This window comes from Ursus maritimus, unplaced genomic scaffold, assembly GCF_017311325.1.
Source record: "Ursus maritimus isolate PB19 unplaced genomic scaffold, ASM1731132v1 scaffold_6, whole genome shotgun sequence".
Taxonomy (NCBI): Eukaryota; Metazoa; Chordata; class Mammalia; order Carnivora; family Ursidae; genus Ursus; species Ursus maritimus.
In genome coordinates this window covers 3,590,325-3,612,754 of record NW_024426774.1, presented here as the reverse complement: position 1 = coordinate 3,612,754, position 22,430 = coordinate 3,590,325, and the positions used below count along the sequence as shown (strand labels likewise).

At 38.9% G+C, this 22,430-nt stretch overlaps 1 protein-coding gene across 14 annotated transcripts in view; it reads right to left on the bottom strand.

The window, feature by feature from the left end:
- Window positions 1-6,435: 6,435 nt before the first annotated feature.
- KIDINS220 (kinase D interacting substrate 220) overlaps window positions 6,436-22,430 on the bottom strand; it is a 99,273-nt gene continuing 83,278 nt past the window's right edge. For 9 of the 14 annotated variants that reach the window (XM_008709767.2, XM_040622832.1, XM_040622835.1 and 6 more), the window contains 4 exons: window positions 19,245-19,376; window positions 17,305-17,403; window positions 16,076-16,312; window positions 10,246-13,269 (listed from right to left, as the gene is read on the bottom strand). In XM_008709767.2, coding sequence (XP_008707989.1) covers window positions 12,007-13,269; window positions 16,076-16,312; window positions 17,305-17,403; window positions 19,245-19,376 — 1,731 coding nt within the window. In that variant the 3' untranslated portion in view covers window positions 10,246-12,006. Of the gene's footprint in view, window positions 7,582-8,483; window positions 8,541-10,245; window positions 13,270-16,075; window positions 16,313-17,304; window positions 17,404-19,244; window positions 19,377-22,430 lie in introns of those variants that run through there. The other 5 variants (XM_040622841.1, XM_040622840.1, XM_040622838.1 and 2 more) reach the window with 4 other exon arrangements.

The window sequence follows — 22,430 nt, the reverse complement described above, 5'->3', positions numbered from 1 at the left end:
GTCTGGAGAGACACTACGGAGAATAGCTAAGAGCTTGGTGATGGATGGGCTGAGAGGAAGGGAGAGACAGGAGGCAAAGATAACTGATTCTTTTTTTTTTTTTGAAGATTTTATTTATTCATTCTACAGAGATAGAGACAGCCAGCGAGAGAGGGAACACAAGCAGGGGGAGTGGGAGAGGAAGAAGCAGGCTCCCAGCGGAGGAGCCTGATGTGGGGCTCGATCCCATAACGCCGGGATCACGCCCTGAGCCGAAGGCAGACGCTCAACCGCTGTGCCACCCAGGAGCCCCAAGATAACTGATTCTGAGCCTGAGTAAGGAGATCATTATGGCACCGATGACAAGGAGGAAAACACGGCAGGGAGAGTTGGTTTGGGGGACAGTTCTGTGTTAGACCAGCATGGGAAATGACTGCCCACATCTGGGTGGAGAGTTCCACCAGTGCTGGAGGAAGGGAAGGTCTGGAATTCTAGGGATTGCTGCGCACACACACGTGATCTCCGGCCACACCCATCACAAGGCCAATGCCTTGGATCACAGCTATTTTCTCCTTGCATCATTCCGAAATGAAAGGTCCTGGTTTGGGTCTGTTTCCAAACAGCAGTTTCTTGTGCTGTCAGTCCCTGTTGACACTTGCTCCCAGCTCCTGATACGTTTGTTAAGATTTCATGATCGTCACAGCAGTCTAGACATAGACATACCCTGGGGAGGTTTAGAGATTTAATAAACCTAGGAGAGTCTTTGCTGTTTGCACTATTCTTCTGATTACAAAAATATATGTTTTTCCAAATAATTCAAACCCAGAAATTTGTACATAAAAAGTCCAAACTCTTGCACCTGTATACCAGGAGACATATAAAATTCGTTCATACAAACACTGCAATAAAAATTGGAAACAACCCAATATCCAATAAGGTAAATAGGGAAGTTATGAATATTTATGTAATAGAATACTATTCTTCAATGACAATGAATTATAACTATGTACAGCAGTATGGATAAATTCACAGTGTTCAATGAAAAAAGCAAGTCAGGGGTAAATATTAAGCATGATTTTATTTATGTGAGATTAAAATAGCCATATATAAGCAAATAACATACATAAATGCTATGCATGATTTTATTTCTATGAGATCAAAAGCCAGTAAAATTGTTCTAGGAGACATACGTAAGTGGTAAAGTCATAAAGGTAAGCAAGGAGAGGATGCTTCAAGCAAGGGAATGATACTTTGGGCGTACTTCCAGAAGAGACAGAGAAAAGACTTCTAAGATATTGATAGTTTTATTTCTTAAACCTTACTGTGGTTACATTGATATTATTGATATTTGCTTTATTATTGTGGCATATAATAAGAAATATATATACTTGATCTTTGACCCAGGTTCCTGACAGAGCTTCTAAATCCCCTGGAATTTCCTGGGGTAGAGACGCATCTTGTTCTAATGAGACGACTCTCGGTGGGCTCCTGGATGGCTTCAGGATGGGGCTGGTCACCAGAAAGACCAAGCCATGATTAGAAGTGTGGAACTTTCAGCCCCATCCCCCATCCTCCACAGTTGCATGAGGGGCTGGAGATCTACTTCCGGAAGATACAAGTGGCTGCTTTGAAGTTTGAAGAGTGTCTACAGGTCCTAGAGGAAAGATCACCTTGTTTCCAGCGATGCGGGACCACTTGCAAGAGGGGTCCTGGTTGGTGAGCAGGTCAAGGATGAGCCATTTTCTTGACCTAATGCCAAAGCGGAGTCTGGCTGGAAGCCACACCCTATGACCACATCTTCCCTATACTCTGCCAGGCCTCCAGGGGGTGGCAGATAAATGCATTAGCCTGGGCAGAAAGGCTGACCTTCAGTCTCAGGGGCAGAGGCGTGGCCCAGGAGCCCCTCACAGCAGAGTGATGGCGCCAGCGTTGCCGGCAGACGGCAAGTCAGTGGGACCTGAAGAGCAGGCAGCTGGGAGGCGGTTTCTACTTGTTCTGAACACTAGCACTTATGAGGTCTGATAACAAAAAGCTGGTTTCTGCTAGCCAGAAAATGATCCAGAGGAGGAAGATTGTTATGAACTGAATGTTCGTGTTGTCTCAAAATTCACTGGCTGGAATTAGTGCCCTTTTACAAGTCACAGGAGAGCTTGTGAGGACACAAGCCACAGTCGGTGTCTGCAGGCTGGCTCCCTGATCCTGGACTTCCAGCCCCAGAACTGAGACATAAATCCTGTTGTTCCTAAGCCACCAGTCTGTGGTATCTGGTTATAGCAGCCCAAGCTAAGACAAAGATGAAGGAGCTAAAAGTAAGCAGAAGCCAACCATCCTGGGTAGCCCAGAAACACTAGTAATGATACGACCACTTTATAATTTCCCCGTGGGTGAACCCGAGGGGGCTGGGCTGGATGACCACAGCGTTTTCACTCTGAATGCTGAGCGTCTGCAACCTGAGTTCACGTACACCTTAGAGAGGCACATGGATAGCTGGGGATACATTCACTGGCTTTGGTGTCAGACCTGAGTTCAAATTTCTGCTCTAACACATAACAAGAAGACACTGGGCAAGGTTTTTAACTTCTCTCAGCTTTAGTTCCCCTGTTTGTAAGATAGGAGAAATATCCGCCCCTCGACATTATTGCAAAGATCAGAGAACTAATGTGTACAAGGGGCCAACGCATAATAAACTCTGGGGAAGTAGCACCAGTTACCAAGGGAGGAAATCCTCTTTCCTCTATCATTTCTATGTTCACCAGATGAAGAAACTAAGGCAGACAAGTAAATGGCAATCTGATAAATAAGTAGCCGAGCCAGGCCCATCACTCAGGCCTTGCGACTCAGCTCTGTGTTCCTTCACCACTGACGGATTGACCAACTGACCCCCTAATTCAGTGATGGGCTCAATCAAAGCAGCTGTCTGGCAAGGTAAAATTTTACTACATGCACACACATGTGCACGTGCATGTGTGTGCACCTACACACACAGAAAACCAGTTTAAATATTTCACCTTGGTCGTTTATACCAAATGAACAGAGTTTAGTTCAGGAGCTCCCGTAGGTGGGGACGGTGTAGCCAGACAGGGGACTCATTCTGAGATTCACAAGCATTTGGAGGTCCGGGATGACCTGCAGATCTGGACCGCTTTACACCCAGCATCAAGGCGGCTGTAATTCGGGGGAACAGCACAGAGGAAGGACATGAGAGCTTCTCTGGGAAACTTGAGATTCATTCAGCTGAGCGTGAAGACTCAGATATGTTTACTATTCCCCATTAATGTTTTCTCTGACGAGGGCATGGAAAACAGAAGCATCACCGACCCATGCAGCGTCCGATGAGGGGTACTGGGGGAAGAGAGGTAGGCAGTGTGGTGCTGATGGGCAAATCAAGAAATTTGGAGGCAGAAAACCAGGCATGGTATTTTTGTTCTGTTTACTTGCTGGGCGACTCTGGGGGTAGGGCCGAGGGTGGGATAGGGCTCAAAGACCCAAATCTTCAGTTTTCTCAAAAACAAAGATGATACTACTAATAATGCCAATGCTTTAGGGAACAGTTATAAAAATACAATACATGTAAATTTATGTAAAAGTTACAACTTCCTGCATTGCAGTCTCCGCATCTGTAAAGTAAGGATGATAACATGATCTACTTTATCGGCTGGTTAGAATGTAATGAGTTAGCCCATGGGAAGTACGTAAAACAGTATCTAGCTCAAGTAAGCATTCACATTATTAGGCAGATAATTATACAAAACTAGACTGTCACCCAACCACCATCTCAATGCACTGTCTATCCACTATTATTGATGTGTCTATTGGCTTCTTGCCATTAGTGACTAGTTGTCATTATGAAATACAAAGAGTCCAGCTTTGCCTATTTTTCCTTCCTTTTCTTAGGAGGCAGTGACCAGAATCATTAAAAAAAAAAAAAAAACAAAAAAAAACAACCTCTACTGCAGTAATGATTTTTAAGTAGACATATATTACTTATCTATTTACATTTATTTAGCATTAATTCAGATCAATAATAGGATATAAAGAAAAATACATATAGTGGTATTTAGGATTATAATCTAACACAGCATGTTGATAATAGGTACATAGAAGAGCAAGTGTTCGAAAGCCATATAATAGTAAGAGTGCAAATAAAGTGAATATTTTCAACATAATGTGCAAACTTTAATGTACTGGTCTAATTCATGAATAATAATAAGAAAAAAGACCTTTTTAAAGAAGTCAATAAATTTTTAACCAAAAATCCAACATTGTTCCAAAATAATTAGTAGGAACAAAATATTTGATGCTAAACAATTTTTTCTCTATAAATGTAATTTACATGGCTATAGATTTTTTTAGATCTTTATCTAAAACAAAACATAAAGCTGTTTGAAAGACCCCAAATCCTATTTTAAAACAATTAGACAATGATGATACAGCAAAGAAAGCTAAAATTAAAATCTATCTTGGAAAATGTAAGAACTGACTCACCCCTAATTAGCTAAAGAACAATAAAGATAAACGTAACGTGAAGAGTGGATGTTCTGGAGCCACACTGCCTGGGCTTGGATCGTGGCTTCACCACTTAGCAGCCGTGTGACCTTGGGAAGTCACTTAATCTCTCTGTCAGTTTCTCATTTGTAAATTGAGAACAATAGTAATTACTTCATGAAGTTATTGTGAAGATTAAATTAGTTAATATGTGTAGAGGTCTTAGAACATTGTCAGGTGCATGTGTGTTCAACAAATGTAAACTATTTTTATTATAATAAATACATAACAATATTTTAAATATCCAAAATGAATACAGGAGTAATAACTGATAACACAAATATTCAGCATAAAATGTTGACTTTCGGAAGTCAGTGCAACATACATCATCACTAGCTCATTGCTATTGTTAAAGGTGTAATCCAGCATGACCATGCAATATATTAAAGTAATATCGTGCTCTATCAATCCAAACAGGACTCCATCAACTGTAGGATGTGTCCTTACTTTAGGAAATGTTAAGAAAAAATGCTGTCGGTTGTCAAGACATTTCAGAAAAGTCAAAACGTGAAAAAATGTGCACCTTGGAACCGAGGAAATACTGGTAGGAAAAAACTGCGAAGTGGACAATAGAGCTAGACTGTAGAAGAGTTCATTTAAAGACAAAATTGTGGACAGGAAGTCCAATTTCCCACTGACTTCTAAGGGCAGGGGCGCTATTTATCGGACAGGAGTGGTTGCTAACAGGGGATTTCACGTCTTTGTGAACCAACAGCCCCCGCCCTGGGGCCAGGAGCCTCCCAGCACCAGGCTCTGCCACGTCTCACTACAAGGAAAAGCAACTGAGAGTCACTGTTGCCCCTGTTCCAGGAGGAAGAGATTTCAAAGAATCAATAGCAACAGAGGGAGATTCTGGATGGTCTGAGAGTCTGGATAGAAAAGCATTCTAGGGGAGTTGTGAAACTTCATTTTCCCATTCTTACCTTTCTTAATTCTTCCTGCAGCCTGTTCCACGTCAGAAGACTGTTAAGATTCTTGGGTGCACAAAAAGAGCCAGTTAATTGGAAACCACCCTGCCCTAAAATCCTTCTTCTAGGTTAGGTGTTCTGATTTTAACAGACTTCCTGACCAGAAGGAAAACTGCATACAAAAGTAAAATTTAAAAGAGATGTCAACAAAAAGAAGGAACTGCTGTTAAAGTGGAAAACGAGATGAGTCACGGTGTTTAATCCGCCTTGGGTAATCCACGTCAAGTATCTAAGTAGGAAAGGCTCCTGCATGCTCCCCAAAATGTTTGCTCTTCCTGCAGGGAATGCAGTTCACCTAACACCCCAGGCTCCTCGGCAGCTCAGTGCCCCCACAGGACTCAGGAAGGGCAGTGGGAGGGACATACAGCACCTCCCAGTGTGGCCATGCGCACAGCCGGTGCCCGGTCCTCCACCCTCTCTGCTCTCCTCTGCGTTCACGGAGTGATGGGCCAGAGGACTCTGAAGGCTTGGAGCCTGGTGAAGCCACAGATGAAGGAGCACAGGTCCCCGAGTCTTTATGTCAACTTAGATGACCGTGAACTGTCCCAGGAATAAGAAATAAACTTCAACTGCATTAAGGCAATGAGACTGGGGGGTTGTTAGAGTGGTTAGCCTACCTTACTAAAGAAATTTTGAAGCAACACACAATGGCCCACTCATATATAAAATATTCAGTATAGAATCCCAGAATAACATGCTCATTCTTGGTCAAACTTAGAGTGATCAACCTGAGATAGAGACATGACAGAGAGCAATGAGGGGTGGTCAGTGAAAATAATAACTACTACTACTAGACAAAAGATTGGAAGGCTGAGCTGTAGATAGGGTGAACGTACATACCAGGTTCTCTGAGATGGCCCTGATATCAAAGGTTCTCCTAATAAATTATGATGTATTCCCATGGGGCTCGGAGAAAACATGCTCATACTAAGTCATACCTGAGAATATTTTCAACGTCCTAAAGTAAAACGTAGAGTGAAGAATTTTAATCTGACTCCACAATTACATTAATTTTGAAGATGGGCATCTCCACAAAGATGGGCATCCCAAACAAAGGGCTTCAAGTGCAGAAGGGGATTACAAACACATCCTGAGGAACACAGGGCCTAGCACTTTAAAAGTGAGAGCTCTTGTCAGAATGGGCTGTGGATATCCTTCCCCGGGAGTTTTTAACAAAGCCTGGTATAAATGTCCTGACAGACTCCCTGAGTCCCAGACAGAAAAGCTTACAGGGGCCAGACAGATAGGAGGGCAGGGATAAAGTGATAGGGAACCATGGGGGCCTGTAGGGAGCGAGAGAACGAAGCCCCAGTGTTAAGGCATTCCAAGTCGGCATTTTTAAGACAGTGTAGGATCTGTGTGCAGACTCTCCAAGCTTACGGTAGACTTATTCACTCACTTGACAAGTACTGACTCGGGTCCACTGGCTATCTGAAATCCAAGATTTGGTCTAAAAGCTGTCTTGAGGTTCTGTCCCATTCTGCTAAGGAATGCTTTACGGTAAAACAGGATAAATATATGACAATATATTAAAAAAAAAAAACTCAAGACAAAAAAGAGCGAAAAGAAGTTAAAGGTAGAGGAAGAAAAACACAAAGAACTCAAAAAGAAAATGACTTTTTTAAGAATACAAAGAGTTTAATGTGCATTAACTATAACAATATACAGTGTATGAGTACTCAGAAACATGCTAGCTAAAAACGTGCTAGTGTCGGGAGCTAGAATTTTAAAAATAACAATCTAACTTTTTATCAGATATTTGACCAAGAAGATGCTAGAAGATACGAAATGTCTGGTTATGTGGAGTTCATTGACATGCTTTTTGGTATACATTTGGGCTTTTATCTAGAACTGCATAAACAGAAAACTTCATTAAAACTAATTCAAATTTTACAACTACTAGGAAAGAAAACTGGTAGAGGTGAACAAATCTCTCTTCTCCAGCGACTGGGTAGCAGGATTACTGAGTGGTAGGTAGTATCTTCTTGACCCCCTTAGGTTTGGTGAGGAAGCCGACCGTGAGAAGCTAACCAAATTGTCACGAGAAATGGTCTACGGGCAGGGTACTAAGATCTAGAGCCCTTGTTGCCTTGAAAGAAAACAAGGTAAATAAGTACAAAATATATGTTAAAATTAGAAAATGATAATGGGTAATCAAGACGATCTTAGTTATTTCAAACAGCTTCTTAATTTGAATACTACGGAACATGTAATTCTGTATGTCTTAAGAGTAAAAGGTCATTTATTCAAGTTTCAATAATTTGGTTTAATATTTCACATTTTGTTACATCTTGGCAAAACTAAGAAAGGGCTCCTGATGTCAATCACTGGTGTAAATAGCACTACAAAAACCATAGTCAGCCTCAGAAAATTCAGGACTTGGTCAACAAAGGACTGCTGATTACACTCCACAGGCACATTCAGAATACTGTGTGCTCGACAACAATCACACCGCCTTTATCACACAGTATTGTGTAATTCACATTTCTGCCAACTTTGGTCTGAACTCCAGTGAGATCAAATCATTGACATTTTCATGGACTTTTTAGAGTCATACTACGAAGAGTCTGGAAATAATTGCTCTTCCTTCTCCAGGACCCTTTTATATTCTTATAAATTATTTTCTTAATGCCTCACTGCAACAGGAAATTCAGGGGGGAGCTAATCATACAATCCACCCAAGCCCCATTCAAGAAGTTCTCTGCTCCAAGTTCGAGTCAGGCCAAGTTCAGGAAACCTTTCAGCCACCACAGGGACCTGGGCACAGCCGACTCGGGATGGTGTAAACCAAGACTGCGCTTTACTAGTAATTTTACTTACAAAGCTTTGGTTGTGGAGGTGAGAGTGGTTCATTTCCAGCGACGGTTTTAGATGTTTCTTACTTAACTCTGTTTCTTAAAGCAGTAAGAATATAAATTCTCTAACTGGTGAAAATTGTGTCCAACAACCGGCTTAAAACTAGTTGAGTTTGAAAACTAATTTTTTACATACCTTAGTTTAAATTGGATCCTCTGAAGATGTATCTATCTCAAGGGCCGCATTTTCTTCCTAGACATGAAAGGGTTTAAAATTATGTAAGATTTTAACTTCTCTTTCTAGTTAATCAGTCTCAACCAAGGATTCTCAACCTTTCTGAAGTGCTGAACCATTAAAAGACCATCCAGTGCAGGCTCACTGTTTTATATAAATTTGTTTTTCAATTAATTTTCGTAATTATGGTCTATGCTTGCAATTATGGGATAGGGAAGGGTAGGAGGCACCACCACCTGGAAATTAAAAATACAATCATTTCAAATAGCCCACCCCCGGCTAGTCACCCCTCACCGGTACCCCCAAGCAAGAAAGTTTCCCCGCCTGCTTCTTCCCTCTGCCAAGTGTCAGCACAGGTCTAGAAGGGCAGGTAGGGAGTAAGGGAGCCTAGATGTTCAGTCTCAAGTGTTTGCCAAAGTTAATTTTATTGCACCTTCCCTTTTACCTGCTTTTCCCTCAATGTCACTCATCCACAGAGTGAAGGGGACGGTGACCTCTAGTTCCCTCTTTTCCAGGTACTTGTGTTGATTTACTCAAGAGTGAGCCAGGAATTCAGGGATTTTTAAACTCTGGGATACTTCTAAATAGGCTGAGAATTCCTGGTATAACCAAAAATTATGTAGTCTTAAAACCTTTTTAGTATTTTAGCCAGAAAAAAGAATTTAATTCCATTCAAACAATATTTTCTAATGGTTAGTATTTGTAAGAAAAAAAAATCATGATTACAAATGTATTTTACTGCAGCACTACAACATGCAAATGATCTTAAGAGTTCTCAAGTTGAGAATTGTAGCAAATAAATTTCTAAAATTACTTGGCTAGGCAATTAGAATTATTGACTGCTATCTAAAACTCACATAAATAAAATATTGCACGAAAACAGATTTTCCCGTCAATTTTGGAAATGTTGGTTCAGTTACGAATGCTTAAATTTCCCAGAACTTGAGAGCTGACCTTACACGTTCAGCACTGTGAAAATTATATCAATTGAGAGATGTCAATAGCTTCCTTCCATTTCCAGTCTCCCCTGAAGGAGGGCTATACTCCTACACACCACTCCACATGTCCAAGGTCAATGACTGGGCTTAATGTTCTGCTACGTAAACAGAACTATCTGTGGCTTCTGATGAAGGCGGAACGGTTCATAAAATATGGTAAAACTCTAAGTGACACAGAATCGAAGCAACTAGCAAGATTAAAGCACCAATTTTCTTTTGAAAGGAAAAAGCAGAGTTTTGTACGTGTGAGGATCAGACTGAGCTATACAGTATAAATAGATAGACACACACGCACACATAGACACACAGATTCAAAGGAATGACGGTATGACTCAATAAGCCATCTGGTCTGTCAATTTCTGTAACAGTATGAGAAGGAAAACTTTTCCATAATGCTCATATAATAACTAAGTCGATATCCTCCCAGGATCTGGACAAGATACTCCTTGCAGCTACAGAAATGCACAGTGGAGAGTTGTGCTGTTGGGCACTAAAGCCGCAGCACAGCACCATTCAGGCATGGGGACCTAGGAGCCATGCTCTCACCAAAGGACTAGTGGGGCAGCTCGGCACACGTCTGCCAGTCGTGTGACTGCTCCATGAACCTGAACATCTTTCACAAACTGTACACACACACAACAAAACAAACACACAAATTACTCTTTTATTTGTAATCAAAATGTGAATCATCATCACTGTAGCGAATAAAAATTCATGAGTCAGAATAACATGCAATTTTTTTTATTGTTTTCTAAATCTATTTGTACACTTAATACTCTAGTATTAACTTCACAAACAGCATAAAGAATGTACGACAATGATAATAAGCTGCATCTACTCACCGGAAAAACAACAAAATATTGCCTCTGAAATAATTACTGATTATACAATATTGTGAACTAAAGCACTATAAATACTAAAATGTTAACATTTCAATATATAATGTCAATAGCATCCTGCCTTTTTTTAATTGGTTAAAAACATTTGTTAAAGTCATGCGAAATAAACACTTTAAGGAAATGTTAGATTATACTCAAAACATCAAGGCAATGAAACCCCAAACAGCAACTATTTAGTGCAATGACTGGTCAACTAAATAATTTATTCAGCGAATTAATAAAAATCTAGTAAGTGAAAACCATCACAAGTGTAACACTAAATTTGGGTAACTGCACATTCTACGATCTCACCATCTACGATCTTATCTGTGACTGAGGATATACTGCCAAAAGTAATCCTATATAAATAGGCTATGCTAAAACAATAACAAAAAAATTCAATGCATGATGACAGGGTCCACTTCTAGTCCACTCGATACTTAAATGTGATCATTCTCTTAACCCTACTAACAATAAATGGAGAATCCCACCAGTTTTATCTGCTTTTTACCCTTGCTTTTACATTTTAAAACTTTTTAAAGTATATCCTTTCTTACGGTACCCACCCCCCCCAACCCCAGGGTTAGCATGCTAGCTTTGGAATAGATGAAGTAGACAGATATACTCCACCCTGGTATAGAAGGCAATAATTTAGTTTACCTAATTAAATATTTCCTTGTCATTTGTCAAGTGACACTGACCTTTCTGATGTAATTATTTCCTCATTCTTTTGGTCCATTAATATTTATTAGAGCCTATTATTACCCATGTCTCCCTGATTCTCCCGAGAAAGAATTCATGTTTTTCCCTCTCATTGCTAGGCTAAGAAAAGTTGGGCACACCATTTAAAAGAGTCATAGAAAAGACCAGCGTGGGTTCTCAAGCTGGTGGATGATGCTTACAGCCAGGCCTGGGATTTGGAGGTGAGCTTCCAGGTCCTAGGGAGTTTCTTGGCCCCTCCCCACAGGCCACTCTCCTAGCAGCTCAAAAAGGCCTCTTCACTGGGGCTCTATTTTGAGCACTGTTCATTCATCTTCTTATCAATTTTTAAAGCCCTTATTAAACAATGTGTCTATTATATACAACACTGGGTCTCAATTTATACAGCATTTAGTCTCTGGGCTACTCCATAACCTATAAATTCTTATCTTTTACTCTCTAAGAGCAAAATTTGCTTCTGGCTCATCTAACACCATGTCTTCCTTTGAATATTTGATGAGTGAATGTTGTACAAAAGGGGTCTCTAGCTTTCCATTTTCTTTGGCAAATCACGCCCTTTCTATCTAGTAAGATATTTCTGACCTATCTTTATACTTGGATCTTGTCTCAAAAATTTTTAGGGGGTTGTGTCCCAATGAAAGTTCCAATAACAATAATGAGTTTTTAAGCTTCTAATTACAAAGACAGTGGAGGCTGATTGATCAACCACCCTTTCTTACACTTTCCTCTGTTGTATAGTGAATGTTTCTTTTACCAAAGACCTCCCCATTCATTAATTACTTGTGATTGAAATGTACAAAGATGACATGCATGGATAGATTCACTAAAAAGTCAGGTCAATTCTGTCATAGGGCTATAGTAATACTATTCTGCTTTTGCTTATTTCTCTTAAAGAATGCTTTCTCTTTCCTCTCCAAAGCCTGTACTATCAGAAGAGGCCACTGCGTGGAGCTCTGAAGAATCCTTGGAGAGCCTTGTGTAACTTGAACGTTGGCTTCGCTTATGCGTCATGCTTTTTAGATTTTCATTCTGAATGGCAGTTGGGTTGGAACTGGAACCAGGCCTCAGCATGACTTGGGAAGTCTCCCTCATTCCTTCCATTTCATCAAAATTCTGATTGGATCTGTTAGCTGGTGCACTGTTGTTGTTCAGAGTCACAGTGCTGGGTGTTCGATTCAGGTTGTAGGCTTTCTGACATGCCGGCCAGTTTTCTTCAGGACTACTGGCTATCAGGCTACATTCGGAAGGGCTTTTCTTGTCTTCGGAACAAATGGACATCCGAGCTATAATTGGATCTTGCAGGCCACTCAAGCTATGTGGTATTCCCCGTTTTCCACTGTGGCTATCATCTTCAAGCTCAATGAGATTTGCCTTTTCAAGCTGGGAGTCATCAGCCCCCTCATTGTGAAGAGAGTGATTGGGAGAACTTTCGCTGGATCTCACTCCTGAATCAGATGAGTCCTTTTTGTCAAGGAGGGCATCTGACAAATATTCTTTTGCTTTAATGAAGGTTCTAATTGGCTCAGCACTGTGTTCTGGAGACTTTGATATTCTCTCTACTTTCCCTTCAACTTTCTTATCTTTATCATCTTTGAGCAGAGGAGTATTATCCGATTCTTCTGTCCCAGATTCATCCTCATCACTTGGAAGTTTTTGATAGCGCAGTCCACCTCCCTTAAGCTTCAAATCTGTCTGGAAGAGGCTCGACCTTTCTGAGGACTTCTTGCCTGGGAGAAGCTTACTGCCTGACTGATCAGATTTCTCATCTTCTTCAGTAATAGGATCCAGGGGTGAGGCATCATTAGTGGAAACCCCTGATGAAGAATAATCTATAACATCTCCCCTCTTCATTAAAAATGACTTCCTTCCATCATCTTGCTTTGGTTCACTATCCTTCCCTTTCTCTGGTTCTAGATTAGAATGAATGGAGCCCCCTGATGAACTCTGACCCATATAGTATGTGCTGTGTGGAGAAGATCTGCCACTAATTGTTGTGGAACCTGTGCCCCCTTCTAACTGGGACATCTGAGCAATATATTCTCTATAGGCATCTCTATACTCGGCCTGCACCTTATCAGTAAGCTTTGAAATTTCAATACTGGAATCCTGGGAATTGAGACTCGAAAGACTTGGGGTTCTGCGAGTTTGTGACTGTGAAGACAGAAAAAAATAAATTTAAGAATTCGAATAAGCAAAAAAAAAAAAAAGGCATAATAAATATCAACTTAGGAAATATATATGTACACTCAGAATTTTTAAAGTCCTCAAAATACCAAATTCTTTTAAAAGAATTCTACATAACATAGTTTAATAAAAGCTGTGAACTTATGGATAATTTTACTGTTATTAGAAAGCTTTATATCAATTTTAATAAAGTTAGTTTATTATTAATATTTAAAAGTATAATTAAAGATTGTATTAACAAATAATCTTAGCACCTATTTTTACAACTTCGAACTTTTAGCTTTTATTTAAGGCAAAAGTCATCTTTGTTGATAAAATATAAAAATTCCTCTTAGCAAAGACAAAGAAGATTAGAGTTAAGATATATCTCAAAAACAAAATACTCAAGTCTTCAATGTATGTTAAAAAGAACTTTCTCTGATGAGCACTGGTTATTATATGAAAGTGCTGAGTCACTATGTTGTACACCTGAAACTAATATAACACTGTATGCTAACTGGCATTTAAAAAAAAAAAAATTAGGGGCGCCTGGGTGGCACAGCGGTTAAGCTTCTGCCTTCGGCTCAGGGCGTGATCCCGGCGTTATGGGATCGAGCCCCACGTCAGGCTCTTCCGCTATGAGCCTGCTTCTTCCTCTCCCACTCCCCCTGCTTGTGTTCCCTCTCTCGCTGGCTGTCTCTATCTCTGTCAAATAAATAAATAAAATCTTTAAAAAAATAAAAATAAAAAAAAAATAAAAATAAAAAAAAATTAAATAGAAAAAAAAATTATTCACTAAATATCCTTGAAATTGAAAAAAAGGGGAACCTTTCTCAACTTGTACAACATAAGTTTCTGTCAAATTTCAATTAAGTAAGAAAATGTATTCTAAATACTAATAATAATCATTTAAAAGGAATGAAGTATAGAATGCAATAGAAAAGACAAATGGAAGCCATGAGGCCAACAGTCAGGTCCTAGTAAACAGAGAAATGAAGTGTTTTTAAAAGTTTGATTTTCAATGTGAAGTTTTAGGATTAGAATTGCTTTAGATCTCAGAAAAGCTGATAAAGGAGGAAAGAATACAGATAAGGAAAAAGAGGAGGGAAATGGAAGAAAAAGAACCAAGGAAGGCTAAGAATGGATAAGAGTAAAGGCTGAAGCAAAGAAGCAGAAAATAAGGCCAAGAGTCTTCCTCCCACAGGGAGAAAACAATTCATCTCCTTGAGAAGGTCCCCTGCAAGTGGAGTCAGACTGTACAGAGAGCGCCATCTCCGCTCTCAGATGCAGCGTGTACACACCACTTCGGGGACCCAGGAGGTCTAAACGATTCTCATCAGGGCGTCACAGGACAAATACCAGTGCCTCTCACTCTTGTTCCCACCAGCACGTCCAGTGGGGCTGCCAGAGGCTCCACGATGTGTGAGGTCCCAAGAGATTTAATGGAGAAGCAGATATGGGGTGGGGGGGGGGCCTGGTTGGCTTCTATTGAGCCAGGCATCAAAGAGATTTGCAAAGCAATGCCATTTTCACTAAAGTTTGTCTTGTTTTAGAAGATACTGCCATTTCACATAAAAATGTTACTTACGTTAACACATAAGTGGTTTATTTTTAAATAAATTAATAAGTATTTCTAAAGTTTCTCAGTTTTTATTTCTAATGTAATATACAGATGTAACTTACATAAACAAAAGCTCTGTGGGGTCTTCAATCATTTTTAAAAGTGCAAGGGGACTCTGAGATTACAAGACCGTTGGAGAGCTACTGCATGAACGGGAAGGCTAGGCGTTCCCAGGTCACGGGAGGAAATACCGAGTGTGGAAAAGCAGAGAAGGAGGATTTCTTATGGAATGCTAAAAGGAATCCCAGGGGAAAGAAAGGAAGCATTGCTGCAGAAACACAGGGACAAAAGGGTCAAGTGTGAACTTATCTTCTCATAAAAGAAGGGAATTTTTATCTCAGTCAGTACCCAATTATAAAATAGTCTCCCAACATAAAGAAAAAAGTACCTGGCAATATAAAAAGATAATGACAACAAAAAATGTTTTTAGTACCAAGCCAAACCAAACTGCCTTAAAAATGGTAGACCTACCAGGTGCTGCTTTTCCTCAATACTGCTCTCTGTCAGCACAGTTTCTCCGTAGCTACTTACTGCGTTTCCTCCCTGGCTTGTCTCCTCTCTTTTCTGCATCCTACTCTGTTTGTCCCTAGTTTATTTTTCTTATGCTCTCCTTACTCCTTCTCATGTGTCTCTCACTTTCCACTTTATTCCTGATCCTCCCCCGGCTCCTATCTGCTAAGAACATCCAAAGAAGAAACTCACCCATACCTGATATCAGAAAACAGAAAGAAAATGAATAACCAAGAATACTGGCTATAGGTACTGAAAACCAGATTATGCTGCTCAAAGGGATAATATATGACAAGTTTCTAATATAGATGTATCTTAGCCACTGATGAATGAACTTAACAAGAAAATAGCAAGTGAAGCCTGAACTCTGCTAACCAGCCTAACCAAAGCAGCCCCGTTCCCATCTCCTCTCTGTACCATTACCCTAGTTTATTGTTTTGACAGTTCTTGCCAATTTCCAAAATGATCTTTTTTTCTTTGTTTTACTCACTGTCCTCTTCAGAAAAATACAGTTCCTTAAGAATAGGGAGCCCTCTGCCTTGTTCACTGAAGTACTCATTAAGTACCTTCCGAGTGACTACATAAATGCACCAACATATTCTCAGTGAATTAAAACCACCCTACTTCTCTTCAGTAATATGAAAAATGACATTTAATAAATACCTGCCAACTTAGATTACTGTGACGTGGGGCACCTTCATCTAGGCCAAGTGTATTCAGTTCTTCAAAGCTGAAGTTCAGTGTGTAGGGAGTTTGATTGGAAAGCTCAGTATGAGGCAATTCGTTGTGTGAAGGGCGACGAGCAGATTCACCATGAGGAACTGGGCCACTGTTGTTTTCACTAAGTAAACGTGGGTCTTCAGGGACCACTTGGTTTTCTGCATTTCTCATTTCTAGTACCTTAATAGAAGAAAAAAAAAATAACATTAACATCCACACTGAGAAATCACATTTTACAAGCTTTAGAAATGATTTTTTAAAAATAAAACATTATAAAGTTATTATAATGTAAATGAAAAAGCAGACTTCTTGTAGTTTCTAATGAACCTGAAATGTATCTGCTTATCTTTCAATTATACTAAAAGAAGTAATGGCAAAACCATCATATAATTTGACCATTATGTTATCATTACTTTAGTTTAAAATTTAACTGGAAAACAAAACAGAATGCAACTGTAGTGTGTCAAAGAGAAACAGAGCTGGACAGTAGCTAATGTGGTGAAAGCAGATTCTAATCAATGCGATGGGGGAAAAGAGACCTCAGGATAGAACTGGCCTCAATCCAGAAAGCAGCATGGATGAGAGGGCATTCATAGCAAGCAGTGGGGTGGGCGTCAGTGGGTAGAAAACTGCTAAGAGGAAACGTCAAGGTTAAGGGGGAGTTCTGGCTGAACCAACTTTACAGGATTCTCGCTGAAGGCAGGCCAGGGTGATCAGATATCATCTGCAGGGTGGTGGGGAATGAGGAGTTTGACTGGGGACCAAGGATGATCCGACAGTGAGGGAGGGAATTGTTTCTAAACTGACTTAACATGATCCTTGCTAAAACTGGGCAATGCAGGCCTGACAAAGACAGACCCCAAAGTCGAGGCCTAGAGGCTCAGGAAGCCTGACTAGAGGCAGTTCAAAGAGAAAGCCTTCATCAGTGAAAGCATGGAGAATCGGCAGGTCACCTCTTCCCCAAATTTCCAAATGAAATGCCCAAAGACAAAGGTTGCCACGTGCTGCTGTGTATATTCTGCGTAACATAATATACAAGGGTTGTACTTAAGTGTAAAATGCCGTTTTTACATGTTTTTTAAAAATACAGAAAAATAGCAGTTTGGATCAGTAATGATTAGCACTTGCTTATACAATATTGTAAATAATTCTATAAATATAAAACATCTTACTGTGCTTCTAAAAAGATGCCAGTCCCCAAAATTCATGCTCATCTCTTTCTTCAGTTCATCAATGTTACACTGAGCTAACACACGGCCGTTTATGTTTGCCTAAATAAAAATAAATGCATGTATAAAGACAAAATAGGAGATATCTGAATTATTGGTGATTAAAAAGCACATTTATATTTAGTACTAAGAATGTCATTACAGACTAGGAAATACTGACCTACACAAGGTTATTACCCTATGTGATAATACAGTAAGCAAACTGACTTTGAACACCAGCCACTCGGGATTTTTCCAAGTGCCTTAAGCACACAAGTAAAACAAATCACTCTTCAGGGACCAACCCAAGAGCTAACCCTCCCAACTACTTCCAAAACTACCTACACCCCGTCATGAGCAATAAACAAAACCGTTAGTTTTTCTCCTCTAATCTCATAAAATATGAACACGAATGCAGCTCCTGGGAGGGGACAAAGGCATCTGTCCTTTTAAGTATGTCAGTCACAAAGTTTTAAGTGAAGTAAGCTCTGACATGTTTATCAGTTATATTAGATAACTTCAGCCATAAAGAATGTCCACCCACTAATTTCCCAATTTATTAAATTCACCAAAAATGACTGTATCACTATTGGGTCTCTGTAATTCTAATTTCCGCCAAAGAAGTACAGATGGAATTTTCTTTATTAATAATAGGTGGCTTGCTGATTTTACAAAATACAAAACCTGGCTTTATTAACTGTGGTAAAATGATGGAATACTTGTGTTTAAAACTGATGGGATGTTCAGTCTCCAGGTTCATTCTGAAGACACGAGTGTACACAGCAGGCCTGTGACAGAGGCCCTGCTACAGAAATGCAAGGCAGTTCGCCACACTTAAGAGACCAGGCGCTAAGATGGGCCTCGAAAGCCAGGGCTGCCAGTACAGCTGAGTGGGAAGAAGATGCTGTCATAATGGAAACAAAACTGCCAAGGATTCAAGCTGGAGGCTTCACCCTCTCCTGACACCCCAAGCTGCCTGGAGGAGTCAAGTTTGCACCTCGGAAAGGCAGTTCTTGGTGGTTTTGCAAAACAGGGATTAGCGCTAACCAGATCTGTAAGGAAACTGACATAAACATAGTTTATGTTTCCTGAACACAGGTCAAGATTAGTAAAATGGTATCTATACATGCTCATAATGCTTTACAAAACTTTTTAGATCCATTCTTTAAAGTATGTAAACATTAGAGGCTTGTTATTAATGTTTACTTTACTGTAGTTCTCTGCTAGGAAAAGCATAAAAAGCATATTTAGGAGAAATATCTACTATAACAGGGACACAGCCTTGTATAATATGAGAAGCCTTCCCTGAATCCCAGGCATCACTGTCCAACTTCGTGGTAGCTACTAGAACAGTAAGAACAGGACCTAGGAAGAAATAAACTCCTCAAATGTGTTCGTCTTGCAAACCAAACCTATGAGGTTCATCAAATGGGCATGCTCATAAGTCCTATTAAGACATGAAAGTAACAGTTTGGGGGAAAAGAAGTGTGGTTTACTCTGATAATTATGAAGTCACAAATAAATAATACAATCAAAGAAAATAACACATAAAAAGCCTTCAAGTGTTCTATGCTGCGTACTGGAGACATGAGTTATTGCTTCTCTAACTGCGAAGCTCTGTAGAGCTTTGTGCTTCTCATCAAGGCATTTCTACCTAATAGGTCATTTAAAAAATAACATTGTAATACAGCTACTTTATTTTCTTTTATCCATTTATAAACTAAGGAATAACAGGGCAATTTTAGGATACAAAATAATAAGAATCATATTTCCATTTGGAGCTTTCCTATTTCAACAGAGAATCCATCTTTGAGAAGCTAAAAACAGAGTGTTCATTGTCCACGGAGCCCCATCTCCCACGCCCTCAGTCCTGCTTCCAGTCGGCAGGTAAACGTGTACCTCACCTTTTTGATGGTTGCACAATACTGAGGCAGCATACTCTGGTCCAGCCCTTCTATTTGTTTCAGTTTCTCGCACACTGCATCCACATTCATTGAATTCAGTGATATCATTGCTCCTGAGGCTGGGCCTGACCCCTAGACGAGCCATGGAAAAACACATGTGTGAATATCATTTATGCCAGATGTACGCAGCACATGACAGAGAAACACTCATGGAGTTGCACTGTGAAGTACTCTGATTAATAACAAATTGTCAAACTAAAGTTAAAAACAGCAAATGTGTGTAGTATGGGAAATGCCATAGAGAATAGACTAAGCTACTGGTTTACTTTAATGAGTAGCTTGTATTATAGCAAATACAGCCTGATCACAACAACTTTTCTAAGAAAAGACGAAACATTCTATGAATCAAGCATAGGCTAACTTCTCAAATGTTTACAGCCTGACCATGGAAGAGTAGGGTGCAGCCCTTAAGGAAGGGTTTAAAAAAAGAAAAGGAACAAAGAGGGGAAAATCACTGATGCCTATATTATAAAAATACAAAATGTAAAAATGAAAAAATCTATGAAATAATTTTTTAAATGCCTAAACAGCTTTAAATGTCTCTACATACTACCTTAATAATCTATGACAGCTAAAGTTTTCAGATCTTGATCATATTTCATATCCAAGGAATTTAAAACTTCCCTTTCAGAATCTATACAATAAGCATATAAATATAAAACAACAATATTATTTCTTAACACATGTAAAAGTAAATACAATCCATTAAAATTTGGTCTCATTTAAAAGAAAAATCACAATGACAAATAATCTAGTATTTACTTAGAAGAAAAAAGTTTTCTGAATGTGATGACATACTAAAAACGTATTTTCCCTGTGGTCCATTATATATAGATTGCCTCAATTACAGATGAGGACACTGAAGTCTAAAGAGGTTAAGTTTTGGTTTCAAAGTCACAGAATAAATAGCTGGTTAGTAGAAGATCTGGGCCAGAAACCTAACTTATCAGGTCTTAACAACTTCTTACTTTCCTTTTTGAAAAGTTTAAAGAAACTATAACCACAATGGAGAGAAGACAAACCAACCAGTATAGCAGATAAAGACAACATTCCAAATGATCTGCCCTGTTTGCCATTCAATCTAATCTTAAAATAAGTAAAATGTATCCTATCCTCAAGGATGTGTAAATTTATATTTTCTATCTTTTACCATTATCAGGACAAAAGTACACTATAACACAGCCAAAAGGGCCTAGTAGCCAGTTGTTAAACTTTATTTGTAATGTGAAAGCATAAATGATATGGTCTTATGAACTGTTAAGTAAATAAATACACAAATAGCATATACACAGCGTACATCTATATTACATATAAATACAACCAGGGAATGAGACCATATTGAACAGGGAGTTGGAGTATTAATTTTATGACAGGGAGTCTCAGCAAGTTAACAAGTATGAGACGGGCCCATAAAAGTTTTGAAATTAATGACTTGGAATATCCTGTACCAAACACGTTTATTCATAGTTTGTTTTATAAAAATTTTAAATATGTCATATATTATATGGTCCGAGGTATAATGCTTCAAAAATACTAACAGCAAAACGCTAGTATTTACATAATTTAGTTTTCATGTGTCTATACATAGCTTGATTTTCTGCCTGAATGAGTATAGCCAATATTCAAAGTATAATTCCCCGGTATCTACAAAGGAAATTTAAAATCCTTTGTATGAATTTTTAATAACCATACTTGTTTTATCTTCCTTTCCTTTTAAACAGCTTTACTGAGTTATAATTCACATACCCTACAATTTTCCCTTTTAAAGTGTATGATTCAATGGTTTTTAGTATATTTGCATAGTTGTAAAACCATCACCACGATTCGTTTTACGACATTTTCACGTCCCTAAAATGTGAAAATAACTGTATTTCATTAGCTGTATCCATTAGCAGTCATTCTCCATCCCTCCAACAACCATTCCCAGCTCCTGTCAACCAGGAATCTTTCTGCCTCCAGATCTCCCTATTTTGGCCATTTTATATAAATGGAGCCATACAACATGTGACCTTTTCTGTCTGGCTTCCTTCACTTAGGATAATGCCAAGGTTCATTCATGTGATAGCATGTACTAGCACTTCATTCTTTTTTATTGCTGAATAATATTTATCTTTTAAATTAGCTTTAATACTGTCTTCCAAATATTCTTATTCCTCAACCTGTCTCTTCTCTCTAGATACATTTCTACTTTAGATATTCTTGGTTCAAAAATAACAAATGAATAGTATGATCACCAAAATAAATAATTATCATACTGGATTTTAACTTATTCTATATAGAATGAGTCCATACTATATAAAGAAATAATTGAATAAGTGAAAATAAATATTTGAATAAATGATTGGGGAATAAAAGACAGCTTTTCCTTATAGAGTTGGATTAATAAATATGGAAGGAAACAGAAAATTACCATTAAGAAAACACCACAGTAATAGTGGTTGTACATAAGATACATCAATGCATACTAAAATTAATGCGCAAAAGTATAAGCAGAAACAGGTTATTTGCAGAATGTCAAAGTATCTCTCCTAAGATGTTTATTCATTACGAAGGAAAAAACAAAACTTCACAGTGTAGAAATCTGGCAGATGCCACCTTAACCAAATGATTAAGGTTAGTACCACCAACAGTTAAGACTACAGCCCAGCACAAACCCTCTAATAGGATGCACTGAGAAGGGGATCGCATCATTCCTGTGGGTCTCTTACCAGAGATATATAACCTCCAAAAGACAAACCCACGTAGAGGGAATGGTCTGCAAAATACCTGACCAGTATTCTTCAAAAGTGGTAATTAAGGTCATAGAAGACAAGGAAGGACAAAAGAATTGTCATGGACCAGAGAACTCTAAGAAGTAATTAGCAAACAGATTGGATCTTGGATCAGAAAAATGACATTAGTGAAAAAACTGGTGAAATTCAAGTAAAGTCTATAGTTAATCAACAGAATTGCACCACTTTAATTTCTGCTCTTGAACAGTATACTACAGTTATGAAAGATGTTAACATTAAGGGAATCCTATTTTTGTACCTTTTCTTTAAGTCTAAAATTATTTTAAAGTAAAAAAGTTTTTTTTTTAATCCCCAAAAAACTCTATTTCTGACTGCGCTAAAAAGGAAAAGTATA